The 26,355-nt window shown below is 40.2% G+C and overlaps 1 protein-coding gene and 1 non-coding gene across 54 annotated transcripts in view; one reads left to right on the forward strand and one right to left on the reverse strand.

The window, feature by feature from the left end:
- Ssbp2 (single-stranded DNA binding protein 2) overlaps positions 1-26,355 on the forward strand; it is a 282,626-nt gene that overhangs the window by 209,858 nt on the left and 46,413 nt on the right. For all 53 annotated transcript variants that reach the window (XM_087625643.1, XM_087625627.1, XM_087625660.1 and 50 more), the window contains 1 exon segment: positions 14,680-14,739. In XM_087625643.1, the coding sequence (XP_087481769.1) occupies positions 14,680-14,739 (60 nt within the window).
- Positions 25,893-25,967, reverse strand: Trnal-aag15 (transfer RNA leucine (anticodon AAG) 15). Its single transcript has one exon. It is a non-coding gene; the product is annotated as a tRNA-Leu (tRNA).

Consider the following 26,355-nt stretch of genomic DNA (forward strand, 5'->3'; position numbering starts at 1 on the left):
AACCAGTGCCCTGAACCGCTGAGCATCTCACAGCCCCCAAAATATTTTCTACCATCTCTGGGGTAGTTTCTTGGAGATAAATATTTACTTGATCCCTGTGAATAAGCCCAGGCGTTGAGATGCCTAAATCTATGTCCTGTGCTCTGCTGTTGTGCAGTCTTCCTGAGTCAGCCACACCAGCATCAGTACCAGCTACCCGGTCCCTCATAGCGTGAGGCATCATGAGCTCGTCAGGTCCTTTCTAGTCTTCGTGGACATCAGTCCTGCTATGCCCTCCTTCAGTGATCTGCCTTTCCTCCTTCCCTGATGCTCTTCCAGAAGCGAGTCTTTAGAAATGTTGTAATTCTGGAGATGCCCTTCCCCCTCTCAGACGTTGTGCACGCTCTCGTAGAGCTTGATGGACTAGAGGTTTAGTTGTGTCATTTCTTGGTTTTGTTGAGTAGGGTACTAGAAATGCCAGTTAGTAACTGGACATGCCTATGTGTGACTAACATTAAGAAATAATATCTAATATTGTACAAGAGAGAACAGAGAGTATGTGTGTGGTAAAAGTCAGATGGTGGAAATAGTATTTCCCGGTTAAATTCTCCACAGTTGTGGAGTGGAAGACAGGGAATATTGCTTACTCATCAAAGCACAAGCAGTAAAAATGAAAGTTTCCTGGAAATGTTCATTTTGAGTGTTAAAGAACAGAGACTGAGGATTGCACAAGTCCTTCCCTGGTGCACAGATAAAACGCCTGAAAAGGCAGGGTTGCCAGACAGCAGGCCACAGTCCTGGTGACAGTTTCTGCTCTCAGCCACAGAATGAACTTAAATTTCTCAGCTTGAATAACTAAGGAGGCTTTAAAAGCTACAATTCAGACAAGTAAAGGCCCTGCTGCATTTTCTAGACAGACAGGGAGCAACAGAGGGACTGTTGGGTGTCTACTTCTGTCCTGCACTTGGGATAGAAGGAGAATGTCTGCTGGAAACCCAGCTGTTCATGAGTGAGCTCTTGGCAGTTAGATGGGCCATCTGAAACCAGTGCACGTGTCTTGTCACCTCTCCTTACTCTCCAAAGTCAAGAGCTCAACATAGATGGATAGGGTGGAATTCTTAGTTTTATGGTAGTTGTTGTTTGGTTTCATTTTATTATTTATTTTTATTTTTATTTTTTTACACTCCAGATTTTATTTTATTCCCCTCCCAGTCCACCCTCCCACTGTTCCACATCCCATACCTCCTCCCCACCTCCCCACCCCAACCCCTAGTCTTTATGAGGATGTCCCCACCCCACTCACCCCATCAGACCTCCCCACTCCCTGGGGCCTCCAGTCTCTTGAGGGTTAGGTGCATCTTCTCTGACTGAGTGCAGACCCGGCAACCCTCTGCTGTATATGTATTGGGGCCCTCATATCAGCTGGTGTTTGCTGCCTGGTTGGTGGTCCAGTGTCTGAGAGATCTTGGGGTTCAGGTTAATTGAGATTTGCTGGTCCTTCTACAAGGTTGCCCTCCTCCTTAGTTCTTCAAGCTTTTCCCTGACTCAACCACAGAGGTCAGCAGCTTCTGTTCATTGGTTGGGTGCAAATATCTGTGTCTGACTCAGCTGCTTGTTGGGTCTTTTGGAGGGCAGTCATATAGGTCACTTTTTGTGAATGCCCCATAGCCTCAGTAATGGTGTCAGGTCTTGGGGCCTCCTCTTGAGCTGGATTCCCCTTTAGGCCTGTCACTGGACCTTCTTTTCTTCAGGCCCTTCTCCATATCCATCCCTGCAGTTCTTTCAGACAGAAACAATTATGCATCAGAATTTTGACTGTGGGATAGCAGCCCCATCCCTCCCTAGATGCCCCATCTTTCTGCTGGAGGTGGGCTATACAAGCTTCCTCTCCACACTGTAGGGCCTTTCATCTCTCTCCCCTTCCAGGTCTCTGGTATGTTCTGGAAGGTCCTCCCAGCCTCCTGCCTCTCAAGGTTGCTGTTTCCATTCTTCCTGCTGGCCCTCAGGACTTCACACTGACTCCTACACGGTAATTATACACATAATTAGAAACACGCTGGTCAAGAGGGCTGATGGCAGAACTGTTGGGTGCAGCGCCCAGTCTCCCTTTCCTTGTCAGGGCAGGCCAGACAGGTTACTCCTGCTTGCACTTGCTCCAGGCCTCGTGCCTCAGCCGCTGTAGAAATCCTTAGGCAACTTCAATCTCCCTCTTTCTCATTTTTCAAATTTCCAGCATCTAATATATGAGTTAAACTTGTCTATGCATTAATGTACATGTTAAAATCTATATTACCTTTAAAGATTGGCACATAGATAAGGATTATGTTTATTTTATAGGATAATGTAATTTCTACTTACAGTACTATAATTTAGTGCTGTGTCATGTGTGCATCTCAGAGTGCAGCCCACAGCCTCAAGCATGCTCGGCAAGCACACTACCTCTGAGGTCTAGCAGGGCCAGTTTGTTAACAGATACATTAATTTCTCTGCATAGACTTTTCAACAGACTACTGCTGAATCAGCAGAAATGTGACAAGAATATAAGATACCAGAGAGATCAAAGTGCAGCATTCTAAGTTCTTTGTGCATTGATTGCAGAATAAGGTAAAGGGTATATGGCCCATACCCTCAGCTAGAGCAGCTTTACATGAAAATATAAGTCACGCAATGTCAAAGAGGAGTGAATTTGTGCTCTTTAAGGAAAAGTTAAAAGTATTGCTTAAATCTTAGCTTTAATAAAAACTTTTTAAAATTTTTTTATTGTTTTATTTACATTCCAGTTGTTGCCCCCTCTTCATGGTCCCTCCTCTCACAGTTCCTCATCTCATTCCTCCTCCCCCTTGCCTCCAGGAAAGTGCCCCCTTCCCCAACAGACCTCCCCCTTCCCTGGAGCCTCAAAGTTAAGCGCACCTTCTCCCGCTGAGACCAGACCAGGCAGATTTCTGCTATATGGGCCTTTCTGCTATATGGGACCTTGGACTGGCTCATGTATGCTCCTGGTTGGTGGTTGAGTCTCTGAGAGCTCCCTGGGGTCTGGGATAGTTCAGCTTCTTCAGTCTTCCCCTAATTCAACCATTGGGATCCCCAACTTCAGTTCAGTGGTTAGGTGTATAAGTCTTTGCATCTGCTTCAGTCAGCTGCTGGTAGGTGCCAGGCTTCCTTCTGTAAGCACACCGCAGCATCAGAAATACTGTCAGACCTTGGTAGTCCCCCCACCCCCCACAGATGGATCCCAAGTTGGGCCAGTCATTGGACCACCTTTCCTTCAGTCATTTCTCCACTTTTGTTCCTGGTAGTTCTTTTAGACAGAAACAATTCTGAGTCAGAAGTTTTGGCTGTGACCTAGTAATCCAGTCCCTCCACTTGAGGCCCTGTCTATCTACTGGAGGTGACTCTTCAAGCTCCCTCTCTCCAGTGTTGGACATTTTGGCTAAGGTTACCCCCATTGAGTTCTGAGAGTCTCTCACCTCACAGGTCTCTAGTATTTCCCACCCCCAAGAGCGCTTATTTCTATTCATTCTCCTGGCCCTCTGGGCTTCTCTCTTGCCCCCCCCATACCTGGTCCTGTTCCCCTTTCCCCCTCCCCATCCCCTTTCCAACCCAGGTCCCTCCCTCCCTCCCTTCCCTCTTCTATGTGGGATTGAAGCATCCTCACTGGGGCCTTTCTGCTCCTTACACTTCTTATAGCCTTGGGTTGTATCCTGCATATTCTGTACTTTTTAGCTAATATCATGCCCTGCATGTCCTTTTGGGTCTGAGTTTTCTCATTCAGGATGATATTTTTTTTAGTTCTGTCCATTTGCCTGCAAGATTAAGGATGTCCTCGTTTTTAATAGCTGAATAGTATTCCATTGTGTAAAGGACCCACATTTTCTGTATCCATTCTTCTCTTGAAGGACATTCTGTTTCCAGCTTCTGGCTATTACAAATAAGGCTGCTATGAACACAGTGGAGCGCGTGTCCTTGTGATGTGGTGGGGCATCTTTTGGGTATGTGCCCAGGAGTGGTCCAGCTGGGTCTGCAGGTAGAACTATTTCTAATTTTCTGAGGAACCACCAGATTGATTTCTAAAGTGGTTTTACCAGTTTGCAATCTCAGCAATGGTGGAGGAGTGTTCCTCTTTCTCCACATCCTTGCTATCATCTGCTGTCACTTGAGTTTTTGATCTTAACCATTCTGGTGCAAGGTAGAATCTCAGGGTCTTTTTGATTTGCATTTTCCTGATGACTAAGGACTTTGAGCATTTCTTTAAGAGCTTCTCAGCCATTGTAGATTCTTCTGCTATGAATTCTTTTTAGCTCTATAACCCATTTTTAAATTGGGTTTTTTTTTTTTTTTTGGTGGTTAACTTCTTCAGTTCTTTAAATATTTTGGATATTAGCCCTCTGTCAGATGTAGGGTTAGTGAAGATCTTTTCCCAATCTGTTGGTTGCCATTTTGTCTTATTGACAGTGTCTTTCGCCTTATAGAAACTTTTCAGTTTCCTGAGGTCCCATTTATCAATTGTTGATCTTAAAGTCCGAGCCGTTGGTGCTCTGTTCAGGAAATTTCCCCCATGCCAATGAATTTGAGGCTTTTTCCCCTTATTTTAGATTCAGTATATCTGGTTTCATGTTGAGATCCTTGATCTACTTGGACTCGAGTTTTGTGCAAGGTGATAACTATGGATCTATTTTCATTTTCTACATACCACCTGCCAGTTAGACTAAAACCATTTATTGAAGATGCTTTCTTTTTTCCACTGTATAGTTTTGGCTCCTCTGTTAAAAAACAAGTGTCCATAGGTGTGTGTGTGTGTGTGGTTTTTTCTGGGTCTTCAATTCTATTCCGTTGATTCTGTCTATCTCTGTGCCAATACTGTACTGTGTGGGTTTTTATTATTATTGCTCTGTAGTACAGCTTGAGATCAGGGCTGATGAGTTCCCCAGAAGTTCTTTTATTGTTGAGAATTGTTTTGGCTATCCAGGTTCCTTGTTTTTCCATATGAAGTTGAGAATTGTTCTTTCCATGTCTGTGAAGAATTGTGTTGGAATTTTAATGGGGATTGCATTGAATCTGTAGACTGCTTTTGGCAAGATGGCCATTTTCACTATGTTAATCCTACCAATCCATGCATATGGGAGATCTTACATCTTCTGATATCTTCCTCAATTTCTTTCTTCAGAGGCTTGAAGTTCTTGTAGTATGGATCTTTCATTTGCTTGGTTAGAGTCACACCAAGATATTTTATATTATTTGGTACTGTTGTGAAGGTATTGTTTCCCTAATTTCTTTCTCAGCCTGTATCATTTGTAAAAAGGAAGGCTACTGGTTTGAGATAATTTTGTATCTCACCACATTGCTGAAACAGAAGGGACACTGCCTAATTCATTCAATGAAGCCACAGTTACTCTAATAGCTAAACCACACACAGACCCAACAAAGAAAGAGAACTTCAGACCAGTTTCACGTATGAATATCAATGTAAAAATACTCAATAAAATTCTCGAAAGCCAAATCCAAGAACACATCAAAACCATCATTCACCAAGATCAAGTAGGCTTCATTCCAGGGAGGTAGGGATGGGTCAATATACATAATGCACTATATAAACAAACTCAAGGAAAAAAACTTAGCTTTTAAAAAAATTATAAATATATTTTGATCAAACTCTTTAATCTCCCCAAACTCCTTCCAGATCCTGGAAGGATCCAAGTTCATGTTCATTCATTCTCCCTCCCTCCCTCCCTTCCTGTCGCGCGCCCAATGTCCCGCCAGCAAGAACGACGCGAGGCAACAGGATTCTTCTGCGAGCAAGCCTTTACTGTGTTACAGCTCTTCTTAGTGTTACAGCTCTTCTTAGTGTTACAGCTCTCTTGAACAGGGACCCCGAGCAGCAAAGTCGCTCGACTTACGTACACTACAGTATGCTAATTATCTCTCAGGGATTGGTGGGGCATGGATCACCCCACTACTTGTCCTCCAGGGATTGGCAGAGAATGAATCACCTCATTAGCATATTAACGGTCAACTGACACCTGGTGCATAAACAGCACATGTGCAGTACCGCTGTTCACCACTAGAGGGCGCCCTACATCTCATTATCGTATGGCCTCCCTAGCAAGGGGACAAGCCTGCACATGCGCAGTAAGTTGTCAACATCCAGACAAGGCTGGATGTCGGCGCCATCTTTGTTTCGCCGCGCCGCTCTCTACACCTTCCTCCCTCCCTTCCTCCCTCCCCCTCCCTTTCCAGCTCTCTGTCTCTTAAAACAAAAACAAAACCAACAAATCAACACAAAACGAAATTCAAGACACACAAAATAAAAAGTGAACAAGAATGAAAATCAACAAACACAAAACAAAAAGCACACAAACAAATGAATACAAACGAATATGGAGTTTGTTTTCTGTTGCCTAAGTACTCCCAGACATAGGGCCTGCCTAGAGTGTTGTCACTGTATTCACTGCCACTCCTTTGGTGGAAACTGATTTCCCTTCGCTAGCAGGTATGAGCTGCAGACAGATTCTTGGTTATAGATAGGACTTTGTCTCCATTTCCCCTTCTCTGATATGCTGGGTTTTCGACTGGTTTGAACTTGTGAGGTGGTGTGTGTGTTGTTGCAGTCTCTAAGTTCATATTGTCATTAGTTCCATTGTATCTGAAAGATGCTATTTCCTTGGAGTAATTCACCCTCTGGGTCATACAGTCTTCCTGCCTCCTCTTCTGCCTATCTCCCTGAGCCTTGAGGGGAGGGTTTGATGAAGACATCTATTTTAGGACTGGGTGCTTCACAGGCTTTCCCTCTTTGTGTCTTCAGTTGCAGATCTCTGTTGATTTTCATCTACTGTAAGAAGTTTTATTGATGAGGCTTGAACAATGCCTGTGTATAGTAGCATCATTAGGAGTCATTTTATTGCTATGTTCCTTTAGGAGAATAATAGCATTGGGCTTTCTCCTAGACCCATGACCCATCTAGCCTCAGGTTCTTAGTCATTTTAGTAGTATCATGTACTGGTTCCATCTCATTGAGTGGGCCTCAAAGCCAATCAAAGAGTGGTTACTTCCATAACAGCTGTGGCACTGTGGCACCACTACATCCTGCAGATAGGTCACTGTTGTAAGTTGCAACAGTTTGTAGGTGGTTGTTTTAGTTAGGGTTTTACTGCTGTGAACAGATACCATGACCAAGGCAACTCTTATAAAGGACAACATTTAATTGGGTTTGCTTAGGTTCAGAGGCTCAGTTCATTATCATCAAGGTGGGAGCATGGCAGCATCCATAGGTAGGCCTGGTTCAAGGCAGCTAGGATGAATGTCTTAAAGCCCACACCCACAGTGACACACATACTTCAACAAAGCCACACTTACTCCAACAGGGCCACACCTTCTAATAGTGCTACTCCCTGATCCAAGCATGTACAAACCATAACAGCTGTTGAAATTGGTGATTATTTTTCTTTTCTAATAACATACAAAGTAGTTTCTCATACAATGACTACTAGTCCAGTCATTGGGAGTGGGGCTCTAATTGGGTACCAGATCAATATCTTCATGTTTGATGACATGAGTAAGTTTGTGTCTTCAGCAGTAGTGCCTTACCAGCAGTTTATCAAGAATAACCAAAAGCCTTGCCAATATTTGGTTACATTTGGAAGGCTCAAAGTGATCTCTTTGGCCAACAGCTCAACAAGATACAGGCCATTCCTGACACTGAAGGTTTACTTGATGGTATAAGATGTCTAGATATGGCATCGTCTCCGCAGTATATGGGATCCTGTTTAAATTCCTTTCATATGCATGTGTACTTTCAGAGGCTTCTGTATAGCAGGTTTCCATATGGCTGTTCAGAAGGCCTTTAGTGCTACTTGTCCCCATCTTCCCTCCTTTTCCCTGCACCCCATCTTCCTATTTTAGTTTCTCCTTTGTCTCTTTATAGCAATGTATTCTATCTCCCCATTCTAGGAAGATCTTCCCCTCTCCCCTGTTCCCTTACTAGCTACCCGGCCTCTGTTGTTACTCATAGTGAAGCATCTGTCTAAAACTAAGAGCTAACATCCACATGTAAGGGAAAATGTACAGAAGTTGTCTTTGGGATCCGGGTTATCTCAGTATCTTAGGATAATTGTTTCTAGCTCCAGTCATTTACCTAAAAATTTTAGCTTTTAATTTGAGTCACCCTGGTACTCTATCCTAAGCTAGAAATATCAATTATTTATTTTCATAATCAGACATGTAGTAAAGGCAACTGGTCTGTTGTTACCTTACTACCACACGGAAAATAAGTGTATGTGTATACTCATAGATATAAATCGATTTAATTGAAGTACTAAATTTTACTGAACGTTGTTCAATCATTTATGTGCATCTTAGTATATGAGGACAGCCCACTCCCGATCCACAATCCATAAGTCTGGGGGTGGGGCACAGCTATATGCAATGATTGTGTGGTAATAAAAGCTTGAGAAAGCACTCCCATCTTCTTAAAAAGGCCCATATGTAAGTGACCAGTTTGGATGTTTAGAATAAATCCACAAATAATCATCCTGCTTCTAACTGCTCTGTGGGATTAGCTTGCCAAAAACACATCAAAGAGACAAGATTTGTCATTGCTTTACAGTTATTTTAATTAAGTGTTGATGAGGATAGAATGTCTAGAATGCATGGGAGATAAACTACATACTTATGCTGATCAGCAGAATGTGCCAGCACAAGTGTGTCATTGGTGAGCTAAATTAGTTTAGTACCAGTTGGAATTAAAATGTGTTAATCAAGAGTGTCTTATTCACTGGGGTGTCGGTGGTGTCTGATGGAGATGTTCATGAAAAACAGAGGGGAAACTAAACAAATAAGATGAGGAAATGGTAAGCACTCTTTAGATTTATTTATATATAACATATACATCATTGGTTTGCTATGGAAAACCCAAGCCTTGCATGGAATTATAAAAATGTGTAAACAATTTGTATATAAATATGACTATGATAAACTGTTGCACTCTACTAATGATTTTCAAAGAAATATTTCCTAGTAATGTTCATTATTGGTAGCATAAAAAGAGTTAATATATTTAAATTCAATTTTAAAAACGTGGTTAGGAGTAATATATAGAATAGAAATCTACATAGGAAGGACCATATCAAGAGAATTTAATTCATAAAATAGATATGTAAAATAGTATTTTGTTTTTAAAAGAATATTATCCTTTGGTTGAACCTTGTAGTGAATATATTTTGAATTAATTGCTAGAACTTTGAATAACTATATCCTGATATATTCTTCATTTTCTAAAAGTATGTTTTATAGATTCTAGAATAATCCTATGTCATAGAATTATGCTAGACACGCAGGACCTGCTTAATACAGTACAATGACCAAACTAGAGAAAAGATTAAAACTAGTTAAGCAGTGGATTGTCAGGACGAAGACATATAGACACTTAATCATTACATGATTAGTAAAACTATTGAAAACTTTGTTTCCAGAGCATTTTTCATTTGTATCTCATATTTTTATCTAAATGTTGTGGTATATAAACTACATTTTAAAAATTAACCTTTTTTCTTATCTGCCTTTTTTGCCAAAGATAATACATTTTAAGAAGACAGAATATTCAGGATTAGTACTGAAATGTTGGGTCTTTGTAATATAAGAGAAGTGAGATTTTATACAGAACAGCCCAGCTCTGTTCCATCTCCAGTTAGTTCTGAGCCTCCTGTCAGTGCTGTTCACAACTTAGTTACTGACTCCTGTGAGGAGCCCGCCAAACAGTCCAGGGTTCCTTCTGCACCTCCTCCCTGTACGGCACTGCTGCCTGCTGATTGCCTTTCCTGGAGAGCGTCCTAAGTTACCATGTTTTGATGAGCAGTTTTATTACAGTGATAACACTCTAGCAACCATACCATGTCCACTTACTGCACTCCACCTGTGTTCTAGTCTATGTCAGCGTTTGTCTTATAAACAAAATTAAACATGCCCAAGCTCTAAATATTATAAAAATGCTACTCAGAACATCTAAGGGAAAGGAGGAAGAGCTTATTAAATTTTTTCAGTTGCGCATTTCTTTTAGTGAAATGGTGAATCAAGACCATATGCTAATTAGTCTTTATATCTAAATTAACTTGCTTACTGGAGATGCCTCTGCCTTTTCAGCTTTTCTGTTTGAGTGGTGGCTGGGGGAAAGAAGGCCACATGAAGGGAATGCTCACACGGAGGCTGGGGCCATGAGGAAACGCAAAGTCAAGCAGTCTGTTTGTGGCTGGTTGGCCCTGAGGATGATAGATGCGTATACATAGTCTACACTCCTAATCCTGGAGTAGAGTCAGAGTTTGCAAAACTAAAATGGCAATTCAGAAGTTTGATCTTTGATTTCCTTTTACAAAAAGAGGTTGACTTAATGAATTCTAAAGAGTGAAGCCTTCTGCTTTAAAATGTCTCAAAAAAATGTCTCAAAAAAGCATACTAAAATATTTTATAGGTCGATTTTATTATAATGTATCAGAAAGGATAAGGAATAAATGATAATCTTCCTTTTAGAAAAGCAGTTTAACTATTCCAAATAATTCTTGGTGGAATATGAAATAATAATCTATTCAAACATAATGACATTTATTAAATAAGTCTACTCTCTGGAAGGCCCTTGGTGGCAGTGAGCATGGTACATGTGCTCCTGCCAGGTGTTGTCACGTGCCGTTCTGTTACTGGTTTTTTATAGCTGTGTTTGTGTTCTTCCTACTTTCTCGTAGCCCATTTCCTTCAGGCTTAGTTGGTCTGGGCTGCTATATTGAAAATAGCACAGAGTTGGGCTTAGGATAGATAGTTCACTTAGTGGGATGTCTCTATGTATAAATGAAGTAAGTTCCATCTATTAGCACACAGTTTGCCTGGCATAGTGACAGACACCTAAAACCCCGGCCCTCCGGGGGATGAGACCTAGGAATCCTAAATTCAAAGTCATCTTTAGCTCCATAGCAACCTTGAGGCTAATCTGAGCTATAGAAACCCCATCTCCAAAAATAAAATAACCACGACTCCAAACAGCCTTGTGCTCCCTTCCCTTCTCAGGGAGCAGTCACAAGCCCCTCACACGGGGAGGGAAAGCAGTTAACCCTCTGCTTCTTTTTAAAAACAGCAAACTATTCAGGAAAGTTCTAAGCTCCAGAAAGATTCCCTACAGCCCATCTTCAAATAACTTTATACTGGGGATTCAGTTTCACCATGGGAGTTCTGTGGAGACACAAACACCTGGAGCACATGAAGCACATGGTAATAGTAGGAGCAGGCAGAGAGCATTTTGCTTACCAGAGTAGCTTTCCTGTTAGGATACAAGCCAAGTTGTCATGTGCAACAGAGAACCTCATCCCACGTGTGGACCAGTTTGGAGGAAACCTGAAAATGATCATCTAGATTTTCAGTCACTGAGGACAACATTTGACCCATTAGGGTGACACAATATGGCTTTCAGGGAAGGTACAGATGAAAGATGTTTGTTTGTTTGTTTTCGAGCTTTCATTGGTACTTGACATTTGGTAAAGAAAACATTCTATTTGTTCCAAACTAGAGGACAGATGCACAGAGCATCGTCCGGAAAATTATTTCTCAGTTTAATTATAAGGTGTGAGCTTCGATGAATCCCAAGGAAAGAGAGGGGATCTCTGTCTACTTAGTTCACTAGCAGATCCGATCACCTATAACCCGTGGCCTTGCGAATGCTCAGAGAATTCCTTGTCAAATGAGGGATTCCATCTGCTGTGCCCTTGGACTAGGAGTGCTCTTCTTTCCCCAGCTGATCTTCAATAGCTCGTTCCTTTTCCCTAGAAAATACGGTAATTCTCTCCAACCCCCTGATAAATCTGGCTCGTGCCTTTGAAAACGCGTTTGTCCTTAGCCCTCCCAACTCGTCCACGCTTGCAATGTCTGCAGCTGTACACTATACTAATCTTTGACTTTAAAGGCAAAGTAGAAAGGACTTCCTTCAGAATCATGAATCCCTTGTTTTATAAAGGATTTTAAACAGAATCTGGTCCAACTTCTTCATTTCAAGGTTAAGAAAAATTTGGCCTCCAGAGCTTGTAGCTCAAGGCCATCCTAGTAATCAGAGATGCTGCAAAAGCTAGCAGTCAGGCTCTTGACTCACACACAGACTTTTCCCATATATATTATAAATAACTTTTCCCAGGGATTTGATGTCCTACTTAAATCAAAAAACCAAAATGAAACCAAAAAAAAAACCTGCCTCGGAAATAAAGAATGATCTTCTTTCCAGAGCTAAGGAGTCTTTGAAGAACATGTTTGTCCTGAATTACAAATTCAGAGAGTATCATCATGTATATTAACACATGTAACTAATATTATAGTACACAATCTCCGGCCTAGATCAGCATTTTAGCATAGCAGAATTTGAACTGACTTACTAGGAGGGAAGTATAGTTGATCCAGTGCAAACAGTTTGATACTGCACTGCTCTGTTTGTGTAAGCTAACTCATTAGACACACAAGACTTACGTGTCTGTCTAGCTGTGTTATAGTTAGCTTTTGTCTAAATATTTAGAATTTATACCAGCACTAATTTTTAAAAAAATACTTTCACTAAAACATTCTTAATAATTTAGATAAAAATCTTTTTAAAAATATAAATGAGGTAGTTTTTGTCACCTATGTTCTCCTGCCCTTCCCCCCTTCCTCTCTCCCATCCTTCCTTCCTTTACCAGAACACAAAGTGAATGGAGGAAGAAGGCACGTGAGGAAATAAACTGTCTACAACAGAGTCTTTCTCTATCTCCCAACATTATTTTACAGGGCCCTGTCCATCCCTACCCACCACATACAGTGACACTCCCTCATAGCAGCTAAGTCAGTAGAAAAGCATAGATCATCTCATCCAAATTCAGGGGTTCATATTGCAATCTTTCAGAGATCAGATAATCTGTGAAGTTAACATTGTTGCCTCTTTTCACATTAGGTGAACAGTCCAGTCTTAAGTACTCTATTTCCAATAGTTGTTCGTGCCCAGCACTTTGTGATCAGTGAGACTTTTCACATTCTGGGCCTGTACTCCATGTCCAAGTGTTTTATTGTAGGTGGGAATTGCTAGTAAGCTTCTTTTATTTCTTTGTATTTCAGTAAGTTGATAATACACCTTGGATTTGTGAATATATCATGAAACATGTAAAGAAAGACAACTATTACAAAACTATTAATATAATAGCATATTAATATAGCATCTAATTATCAAAATTTAGATACTGTACCTAAATTGAGTCCAGAATTTAAAATTATAATTATGTAAGTAAAATTGGATGATTTCGAAAAGAAAAGAGCAGAACCTGAATATTGGAATAGGTGTCTAGCTGTCATAATACATACGTTGCTTACCAGTTCACTTTAGCTTCTCCACTGAAGAGGAGGGCTAACTCTGCTCACGTCTATGGAAGCTAAGTGTGTGGTAGTCAACCTTGTTAAAGGAGGGAAGTCTCCTTAAGTTTTAGCAGCTGGAGGTGACTCTATTACTTCAACAGTCTACCATGTCTGCTCGGTAAGACGGTCTCCAGTGACACAAGGAGTAGAGCAAGCTGTCTGTTCAGCTAAACTTCATTTCCTAGCTCCTTAGATGGCAGCAGACACTACAGAAACATCTGCATGGCAGACATTTCTTGATTTTATTGCTGCAGACCAAATTTCTTATTTATAAAAGACATAAATGCAGGGTTCACTTAGTAAAATGTTATAAGCTGAGTATGCAAACCTTTTTAATCTACTTGCCACTTATTAAACTGATTGTCAGTATATATTAAACTATTAATATTTTAATTAATATATAACCCATTAGAAATAAGTACTTGCTTATTTTATATGTGAAAACCATATTTAGGTATTAATATATAAATAAGCAAAATTATTCTGCTAGTTGTTAATAAAAATAATAATAATAAAATAGAAGTTTTAAATAATTTCACAGCATTTTAGAAATAAGCAACCTGAGACTAAGTAATCAAGTTCTGACACTCACCTCTGTAGGCACTGCTATCGATACTCTTAGATACTCAGTTTCCTACCAAAGACTTAACCCGTTAGAGGAGCCTTTGATTCGTCCAACAACATAAATTAACCTGGATTTTAAAAAAGACCATTCTCCTTTTGTTTAAATGTATATATACTACAGACTATGGAAAGAAGTTTTACCTTTAAAGTTTATAATTACTCATATAACAAACTCAAGAAGGGGAAAGGCCATCAGAGTATTTTTGACTACAGATGGCCTGTAGAAAACAAAGTTCTTTGCAATCTTGTATAGAATCGCAGTAGAGGGATAAATTTGATAATTTTAATTTTTATTGAAACTGATAATATTTATAGTTTATTAGAAAGTATGCACTCAGAACCTATCGTGTATACTGCAATAGCCGCTTCACCTGATAGCTATGGGGACGCACTTACCTGTTTCTTCATCCTCTTGTTGCCAATTAGATCTCATTTCAGAAATTTACATTCTTAATTGCTGTGATTAATAATTTTTGATGTGTTCATATTTTCTGAGGAAAATTCCCAGATATTCTCCAAAATAAAAGGCAAAGTGACAATTTTCTTGAAAGCTTTTGTCCTGCTGGAAACATAGGAAAATGAATTGATTATGAATTGTATTAATTCTACATTTTTCAAGTAGTTTGTTTTTAAATTTGTGTTTTATATTCTTCTGATTTTTGGTTTGTTTGTCTTTAATAGCCTTTTATGTCACCTCGGTACCCTGGAGGCCCAAGGCCCCCGTTGAGAATACCTAATCAGGTAAGATTTATGTGCTACTTAAATTTTTTAAAAGATCTTGCCAATATCAGAAGTGTTTCTTTTTGTATAAAATCTAACCTTGTCTGTTATCCCCACTAATTGCTACTTCTGGTGACGTATAATCTCCTTGAAGGCTGTTGCTTAGCCAGACTTTGTGCTGGCTGACCCTCTTGCTGGCTGACAGAAACATACAAATCCTCATGCTTTATCTGTGACTACTTACACACCTTCAGGTATTTGAGGAGTCATATTGTATGTGCCTTGCAACCTTGCGGTGTTTGCTGTCTCTCTCCAGAAGGTGCTTGGCTGACTTGTGGAGCTAGTTTCAATAAATGCTGACCATCATTCTTTCAGTGAAGTCATCAGTAGTATACTTTGGTTTATCTTCACGTGCATATACATTGCGCCTTGTTATGATAGCATGTCAGATATGTACTTAGATGCTTCTCGAAGAGCTAAGTCTAAATATTTAACAGTGAATCTTATAATTTTTAATTTCAAGAGTTTTAAGTTTCTAAATGTTTGTTCTCATTTAATCAACATCGTAATTTCTTATTTACTAAAAGAATAAAGCACATCGTTACAGTTTAGTTTTAGGATGTGGGTGGGATGCATGCCGTAGTACCAGAAGAAATGATTAACAGTGTGTCATTTGCTCTGTCATGTTTATCTCAAAATAAAATAAAATTGTTTTAAATTCACTTTTCTATTCTTTTCCTTTGATTCATACATTTTCACTATCAAAAATGGAATAAGAAAGTTGCAAGTTATTAAGACACTTATACCAATAGAATTTTGGTTCTCTTATCCAGACTCTTATGAAATCATGCCGAGCCAGGCATGATGGCACATGCCTTTAATGCCAACAGTTGGGAGGGAGAGGTAGGCAGATCTCTGGAGGGATGTATGAGGCCAGTGTGGTCCATGGCAACCAGAGCTATGTACACAGACCTTGTCTCAAATAACCAAAAGCGGGGGCAGGGGGAAGAAGAAGAAGAAGAGGAAGGAGGAGGAAGATGAAGGATGGAGGAAGGAAGGAAGGAAGGAAGGAAGGAAGGAAGGAAGGAAGGAAGGAAGGAAGGAATGAATTATGCTGTCTTTGCCTGGTTTACTGGTATTATCTGTGTCTGGGTGCTAGCACCCAGGCTTACCTCCAGAACAGAAGGAAACTTAAGGAGAAACCATCGTGGGCTTATCCAGAATGACTTGGTGCCCAGCAGTCCTCATGCTGGTGGCTGGAGCTTTGGGAACTTGCAGATCGAATGTGTTTTAATTATTCGGATCAAAGAACATGCCATGGAATAGGAAAGAAAGTGCCAACATGTGGAAGTCTTATTTTTTCTGTAGATGAACCAGTATGTTTGAACAGATAGTTATACTTACATATGGGTCTAAGCATTTTAATTTTCATTTTTAAAAATAAAATATTATACCTTCTGTTGGAGTCTTCATGTTGTTTCAAATATTCCATCCCTAGATTTATATTTATATTGCATAGATCTGAGAGAGTCCTAAAAATCTGTATTAGGAAACTATATTAGAATATGAATATATATAGTATTAAAATACCTTTATTCTATAATAAAAATGAGAACATGATGTGATTATTAGAATTCATTTGATGCAATTTCAGTGTCATATATAAGATACTATGGGACAAACATTAGTTTGAATTCCCCAAACCCATCTAAATGATGGATTTAATTGGTGATCAGGTTTACTGCCTGACACTGGGGGTACAGATAAAAGAATCTTCAAAGCAAGCTGGATGGCTGGACTACTTAAGTCCCATTGGCCAGACCTTGGCTCAGTAAGTAAAGTACAAAACAATTAAAGAAGACACACATCACCAACCTCTGTCCTCAATATGTATGTGTGTAAATGGTTTTAATATGAATGTATATAGTGAAATGATGTGGTCTTCACAGTCTTAGCTAGTTCCCAACACAACACAAAGAGCCCAAGTCTGATGTTCAAGCTTCACCTCGGTTTCTGGGCAGGTAGTTGATTTATATTAGTCCCCTAAACTAATCTGGCTACCTCCCGGCCAAGAAGCCCATGATACTTGCATTTAGGGCTTTCCATGTTTCTGTTGCACTCTCAAGAACTCATTCCTCTTCATGGCATATCTGAATTTCCTTTCCTCTCTTCCCCCTTTCTTGGCCAGCAGAAGTCATTCTGCCATTGAGTGATCAGTTTTTACTTTTAAGGTAGAGAATAAATGGCAAGAATTGTTTACATAAACTTGAGACAGGAGATCCTTGGCATTACACTATTGTGTCCAGATTGAAATAAGATATGAGGGCAGAGAAATCAGCATTAGAAGAACTCAAGGATAACCTTTATATTGTCCAAAAAAGCATTATGCCTATGTATGTGGTCACATGGGCATCCACACACATCAACTCACACACATGTGCATACACATATGCACAGACACTACAAATGCACACGCACACGCGCACACACACACACACACGATACTGAGTTAAGTCTCAATCTATAGAAATTAACAAACTACATTACAAGTTGAAACAACCTATATTATATAGCCTGTTTAAATTTTTGTTTTTGACCAAAGTTTACCAAATAGCCCAGGTTGTTACTTCAAAATCTTGATCCTTCTGCCTCAACCTTCTGAGGCTTAGTTGAGATAGAGTGTGATGTTTGGAAGTTTATGTAATGACTGGTTTTTAAAAGAAGTAGTCAGAAGTCAACCACAGCAGACCCTTAGTGTGAGGGTGCTCTCCTCCAGAGTTTGACAGCATTTCTGTTGATGCATTTTGGACATTATGTTCTTTTACAAGTGACCCCTCTGTCCCCCCCATACACACTTGGACTCAATTATATTAATTCAAACATCTGTTACTCAAACATAGAATAATATTCATTTACACCATTTTTAAATAATCACATTAATAGCTCCAATAATGCCATCCCAGGGTATGTTTGATATATTCAGGAGCATGAACTGTGCAAGCAAACATTTCAATTTTGCTCTGTGTTAATTAGGGCAGAATTGGTGTAATTTTTGTTGACTAACCATAATGTCCATTGAACAACTATATTAACATTTTATGTTTATGCTTCATTTAAGTTGACTGTAGTATGATAAAAATATTTCTGCTTAGTAGATTATACAAAGTAGAAATAAAAGTGAAGCACCTGTTTGGGTGATTTTGGCTACTCATTTGGAATATGTAAAAGGTGCTCTTTAATGAACAGGGCCTCTACATTCATATATACTAATTATAAGAGTACATATCTCAGCTTGTCTGACATAGTTTGTGGTTCTGGGTTAAATCTACAATGGCTTATTCTATTCATTTCTATGAGCTATGTTATGGCACCGATGTGTTGAAAATAGGCAGCTGTGTCCAAAATGACAGAAGTTATTTAGCAAAAGTGTGGAGAATAAGTGTGTATGAAAAGGTTCAAGAAACAAAAATTAAGTCCTCAAAGTATACATGGCTCACAGTTTTATGCTGGAATTGATGCAGCTTTCAGAAGGTGCCCCATCAGCTATTGAGGCATTCTTAACCTGAGGAGATGCAGCTCTTAATATCTCTCATGGATAAACTTCCTGAACAGAAAAGCCCATAGTATTTATCCAAAACTGTTAGAAAATCAAGCAATCTAGAAACATGGGTGCATGGCACCAAGACTAAGCTATTGTCTTCGGATTTTTTAAATTGCCTTAATTTTCACTGTTCTTAAAATACGTATGTGAGCTGGGCTTACATGTATCAGCCCCGATTGTCCATTTTATATGCTAAGGTTAAATTTGATACTGCATCAGAATATAATACCTAAATCTTCATTTATAAATATCTGTCAAATAGTAGACGAGCATTTGGAGAAAGTATGACCCAAATAGCAAAATCATGTGTGTATACTAAAAGATACTGTAGATAAAATCTACTGTAAGGGCGAAGGGACAGAAACATGTAAATGCAGCATGGCAGCCATGTCAGTATGTGAGCGCCTTCTCCCGTCACATGTACTTGTCTTGGGAAAAATAGATGATGGGACACAGACTTTATTCCCGGGAGGTAGGATTATGAGTGATTTTGCCATTTGAAATTTTCATTGTTTCTGCAGTTTATATTAAGCAGGCATTATTTCTACTTGTGATTAGAGAAAACACAGGTATATAAATAGAGAAACATAAAATATTATACTTTGAATAAAATTAACCCTGTAAAATATTTAGCATAATTCCAGTAATGGGAAGAAGACAGATAAAGTGGACACTAAGTATAAGTTAATCCCAAAACGGCTAATGACTTCTCAGATATGTAAAAATCAGCCGACATTTGAAGCATGGAAAGAGCTGTTTAGACAGTTGTGATCCCAGCTCTTGAGAAGCGAGTCAAGAGAATGACCATGAGTCCAAGGTCAGCCATGGTTGCATAGTGAGATCTGGATGGGCAGAGGAAAAATAGACAAAGTCACCTATAAATTGAAATCACCATGAGCCACGCTGCTCTTGGCTCAGGCTGCACACCCTTCATAGCATTCCCTCTCACTGAGAAGAGCACCTGGGGCTCCTGCTCAGTGGAAAGGAATGGCTAGGGCAGAGGGCAGGAGTCAGTATGTTTGGGAGGGAGGGTGTACATTCTCTTCCCAGGAAAAGCTTACACTGTGGATACAACATAGGTTTCTGAGATCAAGTCATGATCGTGTTAACATTTATGGTACAGTGTACTTCAGAAGTAATCTTATCCTTTGTTTTCTTAGATATATTTTAAGAATGAATTGTGCCGTATTTAGTTTAAAAAATATAATAGTATATACAAAATCTGCCTTAGGAAAAACCACTTGAACAGATCATAGATATGAGCACCATTCTCAGTGACCTCATAGAGCAGTGCCTAAACTACTAGCAACCCATTTTATCCTTTTAGACTTCATATTTAAATCAGCATACAGAGTATTAGATCTCTTACGTCATTCTTAACCAGGTGTGTTTAGTAAGCTCTCTGTCCCTCTCATCTCCTCCCTTCTTCTGCGAACCTGATCCTCCCTCATAGCTCCCACTCCAGTCCCTTTGGCCTCTGCATGACCTGTGCCCACCCTCAGACCTTCTTACTACCAATGTTCATGGTCCTTTAGTCTCTTGGTATTTGTTGCGCATGACCTATATCTATACACACACCCAGGCCACCTCACACCACATGTTTACATACACATATATTATAGTCCATGATTCTCATATGAGACACAACATAGTTTTTTCTTTTTGAGTTTGAGTCACCTCAGTTACTATTATACTTTCTAAGTCTCCATTTTCCTTCAGATTCCATGACTTTACTTTTCTTTACAGATGAGTAATACTCCATTGTGTACATGTACTGCTTTGTCTTAATCCCTTTATCTGACTTCTAGGATGGTGCTGTTTCCTTGCTATTATGAATAGAATAACAATAAATAAAGATGTGTAAGGACTTTGTGCTAGGATATGGGAGTAGCCACTCAGTAATTATATTTTTAATCGTTTTGAGGAGCCTCCACCTCAAGTCCATAGTGTCTGTGTTGAGTCCCACTCCATCAGGATGAACTAAGGTTTCTCTTTCAGGAGCCTTGCCATGGTGTTTGTCAGAATTCTAGGTGATAGCCATTCTCACCAGAGGGAGAGGTCTCTCGAGGTAGTTTTAAATCACTTCCCCTGGTGACTAGGGATTTTGGACATTTTAAAAATATTTACTGGCCACTTGTGTTCCTTCTTTTGAGAACTCACTAGCCCATTTGTTGATAGCAGGAATTTGGGGGGGGTGTTTTGTCTTTTGAGGGATGTCATGGTTTAATTTTTGCAGTTCTTTATAAACTCTGAGTATCAGGCCCCTTGGTCTGTAGCATTGCTCTCTTATTCCCAGGTCCTCCGTCCTTTTCCGTGGGCTGGCCTTTCCATAGCCCTGTATACGGCTGTCATTAGCAGGCCATCCTCAGCTGTGCTCTTTCCATTGAGGGTCACTTTGGTCACTTCTCCTGGTTGTCTTAGGTTCTCTTTTCCTGTGCTCTCAAATGTGACCTAAAGCAGCCTGACGAGGAAAGGCTTATTCCCTACCACATGTTCAAGTCATGGCCCATCCCTAGGGAGGTCAGAGGAGGGAGTGAAGCCATGAGAGAATGCTAAGTGATAGTTTGCTCTTCTAGCTTGCTCAGCTTGCTTTCTTATAGCACCTAGGATCACCAACTAGTCCGGAGTCCAACTATACCACATAGTAAGCTGGGCCCACCCACATCGATCATTAATCAAGATCAGGCACCACGCACATGCCTACAGACCAGTCTGACGGAGGTGTCTTCTCAGTTCAGGTTCTACTTTCAAAACGGCTCTAGTTTGTGTCAAGTTGATGTAAAACTAGCCAGTACAATTGACCTTTTGTGAGGTTAGCATACTAACACATGGCATTCAACTAGAATCTTTTTTTTTTCAATTTGGCTTCAAGACAGTATAACATTCATATTACAATATAAAACATCACAACTTTTCAAAAGTCTTACAGCCCCTCAAAATTTAAACACTTTAAAAATTCAGTTTCTTTAAAATGTCCAAACTCTTTTTTCTGTGTTCAAAATTTCTATAAAATACCCAAAGTTTCTCTAAAATATCCAAGTATAAAATATTCTAAGTCTTTCTAAATTCTAAGGTCTTTTGACTGCAGACTCCTATACAATCAAAAACAAGTCACATGCTTTCTTAATCAAAGAGGGGAGAGCCACAACACAGTCACAATCAGCCAATACAACACTGAAGTCTGTCAGTATCAGAAGCTCCAGGACTCATCCCTCAGAATGTCCTGGGCCCCTCTGAAAGGCTCTTCTCAGCTCTGCCACTGTTGGCTCACACAGCTGGTCTCCTCCATCCAGGCCAGCTCTATTCTGCAGTGGCTGCTGTGCTTGGCAGCTGTCCTATGGTACTCACATCTCCAAAATGTCGGGTCTCCAGTGCAGTATGGCTGCCAGCTTACAGTAACCTCTGATGGCCTCCCCTCAGGAACTCTGAGCCCTTTAAGCGTGTGGCTTCTACTGAAACTGAGGTTGTACCTTCACCAGTGGCCTCTCCTGAATGCTCTAGCCCTCGCCACACAGGCAGTGCCAAGTTTCATTTCTTCTTCATTACTTTAAAACAGGTGCCGTCTAGGAACTCTTACACAGTACTGCGTACAGCTGCCAGCAAGGTACCACCTTGGCCAGCTCTGATCCATACTTTTTGTGTGCTGATCCTGAAGAAACACTTCCCTCAGTGATGCTTGTCTCTCCTTTAATAATTGCTAATTTATCAGTTCTAGCTAACCAATATTGATTGTCCCAACAAAGCAAAGTGTCTTGGAAATCACAACAAATTCTTCATCCATGGCTGACTAGAACCACGTATCCTTCATCTAAAGTATCACTCAGATGGCCAGGTGGCTTCCTCCGAAAGACCACAAGGCAGGTCTCCATGAGCTGCACTGCTCTTGGTATCTGCATCAACATAGCTCTCACAAAACAGCCCACTGAGCTCTGAGCACTCAGTGGCTTTTCCAGCACAAAGAATAGGATCCCAACACAATCTGTCCCAAAATACATAGTTAGGTCTGCCATACACCTAGGGCCAACTTAATCTGACTTAGGGTTTCTGTTGTGACTAAACCCTGTGACCTAAAACAATGTAGCAGAGGAAACCGTTTATTGAACCTTACTGCTTATAGTCATCTTCTAGAAGAGTCAGGGTGGGAACTCAAACCTGGCCACATGAACCAAAGCAGTACCCATGCAAGAGTACTGGTGACTGGCTTGCTCTCCTCACAGAGTGTTCAGTCTTCTCTGAATACCGCATCTCAGACCATGAGCCCAGATGTCTAACTGCCTGAAGTGAGCTGAGCCTTCCCATAGCAATCATCAAAAATTACCCCACAAGCTTTCTATGGGCCAGTGTAGTGCGGATATTTTCTCAGTTGATGTTACCTCTTCCCAAGTGACTCTAATGTGTCAAGTTGACATAAAACCAACCAGAAATATAGTCTATTATAGTTCTATATGAATTCTTGGATTTCATTGTAATAGTTCTGTGAAGAATGATATCAGAATCCTGATGGGAATTGCAGTCAATCTGTAGATGACTACTGGTAGTGTAGTTATTTTCATGATATTAATTCATGGCATTTTCCAATCAAGACCATAAAAATTCTTTGTGTTTATCTACTCTCTTAGTTAGGGTTTCTATTGCTATGAAGAAACAGTATGACCAAACTCTTATAAAGGAAAACATTTAATTGGGGCTGACTTACAGTTTCAGAGGTCTAGTCTGTTATCATGGTGTTAAGCATGGCAGTCCAGGTAGACATGGTATTAGAGAAAGAACTAAGAGTTCTTCATCCTGATCCTCAGGCACAGAAAGGACCGAGAGCCACTCTGGGTGGAGCTTGAGCACAAGAGACCTCAAAGCCCCCCCCCCCCCGTAGACACACTTCCTCCAACAAGGCTGCACCTCCTACTAATGCCAAGCCCATGGGCCAAACACTCAAACATATGAATCTGTAGGGGCCACACCTGTTCAAACCACCATGTCTAGCATATTTTTTCTTTCATTCTTTCCAGCATTTTCAGTGTAAAGGTCTTTCATTTCCTTAATTGGGTTTATTTTTAGCTCCTTCTTGGAGCTATTATGAATAGGATATTTCTAATTTCTTTTTTTTTTTCTTTATTAACTTGAGTATTTCTTATTTACATTTCCTTTTTTTCCCTTTTTTCTTTATTAACTTGAATATTTCTTATTGACATTTCGAATTTTACTCCCCTTCCTGGTTTCTCCCTACCCTCTCCCCTTCCTCTTCTATATGGGTGCTCCCCATCCCATCCTCCACCATTACCACCCTCCCCCCAACAATCACATTCACTGAGGGTTCAGTCTTAGCAGGACCAAGGGCTTCCCCTTCCACTGGTGCTCTTACTAGGCTATTCGTTGCTACCTATGAGGTCAGAGTCCAGGGTCAGTCCATGTATAGTCTTTGGGTAGTAGCTTAGTCCCTGGAAGCTCTGGTTGGTTGGCATTGTTGTTCATATGGGGTCTCGAGCCCCTTCAAGCTCTTCCAGTCCTTTCTCTGATTCCTTCAACGGGGGTCCCATTCTCAATTCAGTGGTTTGCTGCTGGCATTCGCCTATGTATTTGCCATATTCTGGCTGTGTCTCTCAGGAGAGATCTACATCCGGTTCCTGTCGGCCTGCACTTCTTTGCTTCATCCATCTTGTCTAATTGGGTGGCTGTATATGTATGGGCCACATGTGGGGCAGGCTCTGAATGGGTGTTCCTTCTGCCTCTGTTTTAAACTTTGCCTCCCTAGTCCCTGCCAAGGGTATTCTTGATCCCCTTTTAAAGAAGGAGTGAAGCATTTGCATTTTGATCATCCATCTTAAGTTTCAAATGTTCTACGCATCTAGGATAATTCAAGCATTTGGGCTAATAGCCACTTATCAATGAGTGCATACCATGTGTGTTTTTCTGTGATTGGGTTACCTCACTCAGGATGATATTTTCCAGTTCCCTCCATTTGCCTATGAATTTCATAAAGTCATTGTTTTTGATAGCTGAGTAATATTCCATTGTGTAGATGTACCACATTTTCTGTATCCATTCCTCTGTTGAAGGGCATCTTGGTTCTTTCCAGCTTCTGGCTATTATAAATAAGGCTGCTATGAACATAGCGGAGTACGTGTCTTTTTTATATGTTGGGGCATCTTTTGGGTATATGCCCAAGAGAGGTATAGCTGGGTCCTCAGGTAGTTCAATGTCCAATTTTCTGAGGAACCTCCAGACTGATTTCCAGAATGGTTGTACCAGTCTGCAATCCCACCAACAATGGAGGAGTGTTCCTCTTTCTCCACATCCTCGCCAGCATTTGCTGTCACCTGAGTTTTTGATCTTAGCCATTCTCACTGGTGTGAGGTGAAATCTCAGGGTTGTTTTGATTTGCATTTCCCTTATGACTAAAGATGTTGAACATTTCTTTAGGTGTTTCTCAGCCATTCGGCATTCCTCAGCTGTGAATTCTTTGTTTAGCTCTGAACCCCATTTTTTAATAGGGTTATTTGTCTCCCTGCGGTCTAACTTCTTGAGTTCTTTGTATATTTTGGATATAAGGCCTCTATCTGTTGTAGGATTGGTAAAGATCTTTTCCCAATCTGTTGGTTGCCGTTTTGTCCTAACCACAGTGTCCTTTGCCTTACAGAAGCTTTGCAGTTTTATGAGATCCCATTTGTCGATTCTTGATCTTAGAGCATAAGCCATTGGTGTTTAGTTCAGGAAATTTTCCCCAGTGCCCATGTGTTCGAGATGCTTCCCCACTTTTTCTTCTATTAGTTTGAGTATATCTGGTTTGATGTGGAGGTCCTTGATCCACTTGGACTTAAGCTTTGTACAGGGTGATAAGCATGGATCCATCAGCATTCTTCTACATGTTGACCTCCAGTTGAACCAGCACCATTTGCTGAAAATGCTATCTTTTTTCCATTGGTTGGTTTTGGCTCCTTTGTCAAAAATCAAGTGACCATAGGTGTGTGGGTTCATTTCTGGGTCTTCTATTCCATTGGTTTATCTGTCTGTCTCTGTACCAATACCATGCAGTTTTTATCACTATTGCTCTGTAATACTGCTTGAGTTCAGGGATAGTGATTCCCCCTGAAGTCCTTTTATTGTTGAGGATAGTTTTAGCTATCCTGGGTTTTTTGTTATTCCAGATGAATTTGCAAATTGTTCTGTCTAACTCTCTGAAGAATTGGATTGGCATTTTGATGGGGATTGCATTGAATCTGTAGATCGCTTTTGGTAAAATGACCATTTTTACTATATTAATCCTGCCAATCCATGAGCATGGGAGATCTTTCCATCTTCTGAGGTCTTCAATTTCTTTCTTCAGAGGCTTGAAGTCCTTATTGTACAGATCTTTTACTTGCTTGGTTAAAGTCACACCGAGGTACTTTATATTATTTGGGACTATTATGAAGGGTGTCATTTCCCTAAGGGCGTTCATGGTCATACATATGAAGGCTAATGATTATTGATTTTGTGTCCTAACACTCCACTTAAAAAAGTGTTTCTTAGATCTGAAAGTTTCCTAGTTGATCTTTTAAGTTTTCTAGGATCTTTTTTTTTTTTTTTTTGTTCTTTTTTTCGGAGCTGGGGACCGAACCCAGGGCCTTGTGCTTCTTAGGCAAACGCTCTACCACTGAGCTAAATCCCCAACCCCTTCTAGGATCTTTTAAGTATGGATAGGATTAGTTTAATGTATCCCTTTCTTATTTTTGTTCCTTGTGTAACTTCTTCTCATCTTAATATTATAGTAAGACATACAGCAATATATAGAGTAAGAGAGTGAAAGTGTCCCTTCCTGTTTTCAGGGAAAATCATATCAGTAATCTTTCCTTTTGGTGTAATATTGGTTAAAGGTTCATTATAGGTAGCTTTTACCCCTTTTTGTCAGTTTAGCTAAGGGTTTGCAGTACTACTTACTGACTTTTCAAAGGACTGACATCTTTGGTTTTGCATGTTCTTATAATCTCTAATTCATTTCTTTCAATCTTTACTATCTCTTGCCATCTGCTGGGTTTGAGATTGGCTTCTTATTCTAGAAT

The sequence above is a fragment of the Rattus norvegicus genome, chromosome 2 (genome assembly GCF_021556685.1).
Source record: "Rattus norvegicus strain SHRSP/BbbUtx chromosome 2, alternate assembly SHRSP_T2T, whole genome shotgun sequence".
NCBI classification, from domain to species: Eukaryota; Metazoa; Chordata; class Mammalia; order Rodentia; family Muridae; genus Rattus; species Rattus norvegicus.